Source organism: Sinocyclocheilus anshuiensis, unplaced genomic scaffold (genome assembly GCF_001515605.1).
Source record: "Sinocyclocheilus anshuiensis isolate Anshui unplaced genomic scaffold, SAMN03320099.WGS_v1.1 scaffold2100, whole genome shotgun sequence".
Taxonomy (NCBI): Eukaryota; Metazoa; Chordata; class Actinopteri; order Cypriniformes; family Cyprinidae; genus Sinocyclocheilus; species Sinocyclocheilus anshuiensis.
Genome location: NW_015542563.1, coordinates 118090 through 123388, shown reverse-complemented (window position 1 = coordinate 123388; position 5299 = coordinate 118090). Strand labels below are relative to the sequence as shown.

Genomic DNA, 5299 nt, shown 5'->3' with positions numbered 1-5299 from the left:
CTCACTCACTCACTCACTCACTCACTCACTCACACACACACACACACACACACACGCGCGCACACTCACACACACACACACACACACACACACACACACACCGGGCTGAATTATGAACCTCAGCGTGTAAATGTCAGTCTAACAGCAAATGAAAAGTTACGAGGCTTCATTAAAAACGCTCAGCGGAGCGACTGAGAGAAAGGTGGACTTTAGCACAAGATGCGTTTCGCTCAGAGATTCACTGAAGTCCTTAGACGAAAAATATTTTCTTGAAGTTCCTCTGAGATTTTTAATATTTAAAAAATTGACAAAACATTTGCACTTTCATGCCAGTGATATTTTAGTATGACTGAGAGACTATTATAGTTTTTATTATTATTCTGAATTCATTTTTATATTTTCAGCTTTCGTTTCAAATTTAGTCTGTTGTTTTCAATTTCATTGTCTTCATAGTTTTCATTAATTTTTATTTCAGTTTTAGCTTTACTTATTTAGGCACTTTAAATTAAACCAATTTTTTTCCCTGGCAACTTGCTGAAATAAAATAACTTTATGTGTGTGTGTGTGTGTACCTGGTATTTATCACGAAACATGGAAACACAACGTGTGTGTGTGTGTGTGTGTGTGTGTGTCTGTGTGTGTTTTAAATTAAAATGTATTTTTATTTCTGTTTACTTTTTTTTTCCAAGTCACGAAAATATATTTTTATGGTTTAACTATAATAACGGTTCACAGTTCAGTTGATGACGGTTAACGATCACACGGCACGCAAGTAAACAGATAAAATATCTTTGTTAGTAAGTGTTTTGATTGTTTTATTTTGAAATTATTTGCATATATAGGGCAACATTTACTAAATATAATGTAGAAACTTTCATTTTCTGTAAAGCTGCTTTGCAACGATTTGCCTCGTGAAAAGCGATTTGCATCAATTCAAACTTGAATTGAATTGAACATTTGTTTATTTTAATCTTCCATCAACTCATGAAGCCCTATATATGCATCTAATGAACTGAAATCCTTTAGAATGATTTCTGAAGATCATGTGACACTGAAGACTGGAGTAATGATGCTGAAAATACAGCTGCGCATCACAGAAATAAATTACAGTTTAACAGATACTCACGTAGAAAACAGCTATTCTAAATCGTAAAAATATTTCAGTTTTTACTGTATTTTCTTGTTTTTTTTAACCACTTGTTGCTGTGTGGCGTGAGCAGCAAATCAGCATATTAGAATGATTTCTGAAGATCATGTGACACTGAAGACTGGAGTAATGATGCTGAAAATACAGCTGCGCATCACAGAAATAAATTACAGTTTAACAGATACTCACGTAGAAAACAGCTATTCTAAATCGTAAAAATATTTCAGTTTTTACTGTATTTTCTTGTTTTTTTTAACCACTTGTTGCTGTGTGGCGTGATGTTAGACTGGTGTCACCTGAAGAGCTGGTGGGCTCCTGTGAGCTCCTGGAGTCTGCTCTGCAGCAGGAGGATCTCGGCTGTGAAGCGCTCCTGCGTCTCCTTCATCTGCTGCTGATAGTAGCTCTTCAGCCGCTCGATCTCCTGCCGCTGTCTCTCCTCCAGACGAGCCGAACACTCCTCAAACTCTGCCTTCAGCTCTGCAGGAACAGACGAAACACAACCGCAGAGGAGGAAATCCTGTCACCGTTTATAGTAGCGGTGGGAATCTTTTGGAAACTCACGATTCGATTCATATCGATTACTCAACTGTTTTCAACATTGATAATAATCAGAAATGTTTCTTGAGCAGCAAAGCAGCATATTAGAATGATTTCTGAAGATCATGTGACACTGAAGACTGGAGTAATGATGCTGAAAATACAGTTTGATCACAGAAATAAATTACAGTTTAAGCTTCTTGTCAGTCAGCTGGACTCACTCTCCTCACTGGAGAAATTAAATCTGATCCGTGATGCGACTGTCGTTCGGCACACTGCATTGTGCATCCGCGTTCAGTTTTTAATTGTAGTGTCTGTTCTTTTACTGAACTAAATGATTTTTATTTCTATAAAAAAATCTAAACGACGGTGGGGGTCGGTGCCACGGTGGGCAAGTGACGTAACCGGTGTTGCGGCTTAACACCGGTATCACCGTCAGCACCGTCTATCGCGGCAAGCCTAATATATATATATTTATATACAGTGTATATTTATGTTTACCTGCATCTCGTACAACCATAAAACACCATCAACGTTTTAACTTGTTGTTTTTAATAATATATTAGCTCAAAGGTGCACATTTTAGATTACCTGAGAAAACAGTTTTTTTTTTGTGCTGTGTTGGCAAGAAATTCTATTAAAAATTTTATTTATTTTTTTTTTAAATCAGAACAGTTCAATTCTTTGTAATATAATATAATATAATATAATATAATAGCAGATATTGCTGTTGAATTCCCTTTTTGCCCTTTTTGAGGTCAATTATTTATTAGGTTTATAATATAATATAATATATTGTAATGTAATGTAGAAACAAACTGAAGCATTTAAGCAGAACAGAACAGAACAGAATAGAACAGAACAACAGAATAGAATAGAATAGAATAGAATAGAACAGAACAGAACAATAGAATAGAACAGAATAGAATAGAAAACAAACTGAAGCATTTAAACGAAGATCTGTAAGCTAGATATTTTCAAATAACGTGAACATGTGTATTCTTATATAGATATCTATGTAGAGTTTAGAGTAGTAGAGTTACTAGTACACCTGTGTGTAACTGTAAATATCTGGGAGTTTTGTGACCATTCTGTGCTCATCATCCACTATTTCCAGCACTTAATCTCGCCGCTCTTCTTTAAGCATGATGAGGTTTTATTTCACATGTTTGCGTTGGCTCTCGTGTTGAGCGGTTTCATCCGCAATCATTAAAGTATTCGATTTCTACAGCGACTCATTCGGCACACATCATTCTCTTTCTATGCAACCTGGAAACCGCATTCACCAACTCTAACTCTATAGCGGTTTGCCCAAGCACTGCAATTATTTCATATTGACTAGAATTCAATCAAATGGCTTTCCCAACTTTGCGTGTGTCCTGTGCGCGCAGCTTAGAGGGAACGCTGGCCGTGACATAAATAATTACTGGGTGACAGTGTCAGCACGCTGGTGAGTAAGCGTCAGTTAAACGGAGCCGTTTGACAGTGTCTCTCTCTTTTATGTCGATGGATCCAGGGATTAAATTTCCGCCGCTACGTTCATAAAGACAATCACTTGCTTCATTCCTGAATGATTCAGCCGTTTGAACGAATCAATTGAATGAATGACTCCGTGATAAAATCAGTGACTCACCGCCACCTGCTGGTGGATTTAGTTTCATTTTTAGCGTATAATTTCAGTTATTTAAATCATATTTCTGTATTCAAAATTTTATTAGGGATGTAAGGGTATGAAAATTTCTTATCACGATTATAGTGACCAAAATGATCACGGTTATCAGTATTATCACGGTATTATTAAAATGTGCTGGAAATGTTCAAAAAGTACTGACACACAAATAATTGAAGTTTTACATTTAAAATCAACAAACAACAAATAAAATGAGTTTTTGTTTGCATAACTAAAACAATAACGTTGCAAATGATGTCCGGATTTTAAATGACAACATGACTAACAACAGTTTATCTAATAGCATGTTCAAATATCTAATGTAAACTGTGTTTTATGCTTCAGGGCTCCAGACTCATTCTTCCCACTGGTCGCTCTTTTGCGACTAGCTTTCTCAGTTGCTCACACCAGCACATGATTTGGTCGCAGTATTTTTATTTTTAGGTATTAATCAATGCATGCTGATGAACTTTTATCATAGTTTATATTTATATGGTAACGAAAGTGGTTAACATTCAACCCCTTCTTTTTCATCAGTATTATTTGTGATTTAAATTGTGAACGGTAGTTTCTCTTTTGCCAGGCTATGTTATAAGCCGGGCTTCGGGTGCTTTCAATTACGAATTCGCGATCTTGTTGTCACGTTTTACAAGAAAAGATAATTGTCTGACTTGCTTACATACATCTATACATATTTCACTTTTTAAGACTAAAACAAAAGATGGATTCATTGCTATTCTTAATTAAAAAGCATAACAACAATAAAACAGTAAGATACAATGACAAACTAGCTTACAAGACGAGGCATGGCATACACCACATACTGTATTATATACCGACTAATAAATTACAGAACGTTTAGCAAACACTGAGGAATCAAATAAATAAAAAAGAGCTTACATAGCGTAACATGAGGTAAACAGCAAAGATAACAAGCTTTTCAAAATGAAAACAAAAAGAAAAGTAAAACTAAACTTGCTGTCGGTGACAGTGCTTGCATGTTTTTTCCCCTCACAAGAATACCAGCATGTTCACCTTTGGTTTAAGAAGCGGCCTTTTACTTTACTTTAGCGCGCGGTTTCGTTTGCCGTTTGATGTTTCTCACATGCAACAGAAATGCAGCGCTTATGAGTTAAACAATGCGATGGTCGCGCCAGTGTGACCGCACACAAAATTTAGTCGCACCGGCAGAAAAAATTATCGCAAAAGGCACCCATTTGGTCGCACTCTGGAGCCCTGTGCTGTACAGTATTTATTTATCCTCAGTTGTTCAAATCGCAGTAATCGAATACGGTTATAGTGATAATTAAAATATGAAACGGTAATACTAACCGTGGGGTATTTTATCACGATTTATCGTCAAACCGGTAATCGTTACATCCCTAAAAGACAGGTGTAATCTCTGATTTCTCTTAGTACATCGCTGCAATGTCTTTTGTTCTCCTTCACCGCTTTTGCTCAGTCAATGTACCTGTTGTCCATTAGGTTTGGATCCCTGCAGACTGCAGTGTCCCAGGCTGCCGTTGGGGGTGGTGGCACAGCTGCTGATGATCTGGAGCTGTTTCTCAGCACGGTCAGCCCGGTCCAGCAGGTCCTCGATGAACTGCTGAAGACGCACTTTAGCATTGGCTTCACGCGCAGCTGTTTCCTGCAGAAACTGGTCGATCTGGCCCACCTCTCTGAGTAAGGAGGAAAAAAAATTAATGAGAATTACTGTGAGAGGATTGAGTCGTTCAGTGGTGATAGCTTGTCAGTTGCTCTTGATCATTTTTTAATGAGTATTTAGTGTGTTAAAGAGAATTAATTTATTAATACTAATTTCATATGATTGGTAACCTATTTGTCTTATTCTACTTCTTATTATATGGGGTTAAAGCAAAAAAAATCTTTTGACTGAAAATTTTCTTCGACCAAACCCCATTCCTCAGCCGTCCCTGTCACACACC

The 5299-nt window shown here is 36.9% G+C and overlaps 1 protein-coding gene across 1 annotated transcript in view; it reads right to left on the bottom strand.

The window, feature by feature from the left end:
• Positions 1–5299, bottom strand: part of akap9 (A kinase (PRKA) anchor protein 9) — a 116749-nt gene that overhangs the window by 66851 nt on the left and 44599 nt on the right. The window contains exon 11 of the mRNA XM_016494065.1: positions 1444–1624. Coding sequence (XP_016349551.1) covers positions 1444–1624 — 181 coding nt within the window. The remainder of the gene's footprint in view (positions 1–1443; positions 1625–5299) is intronic.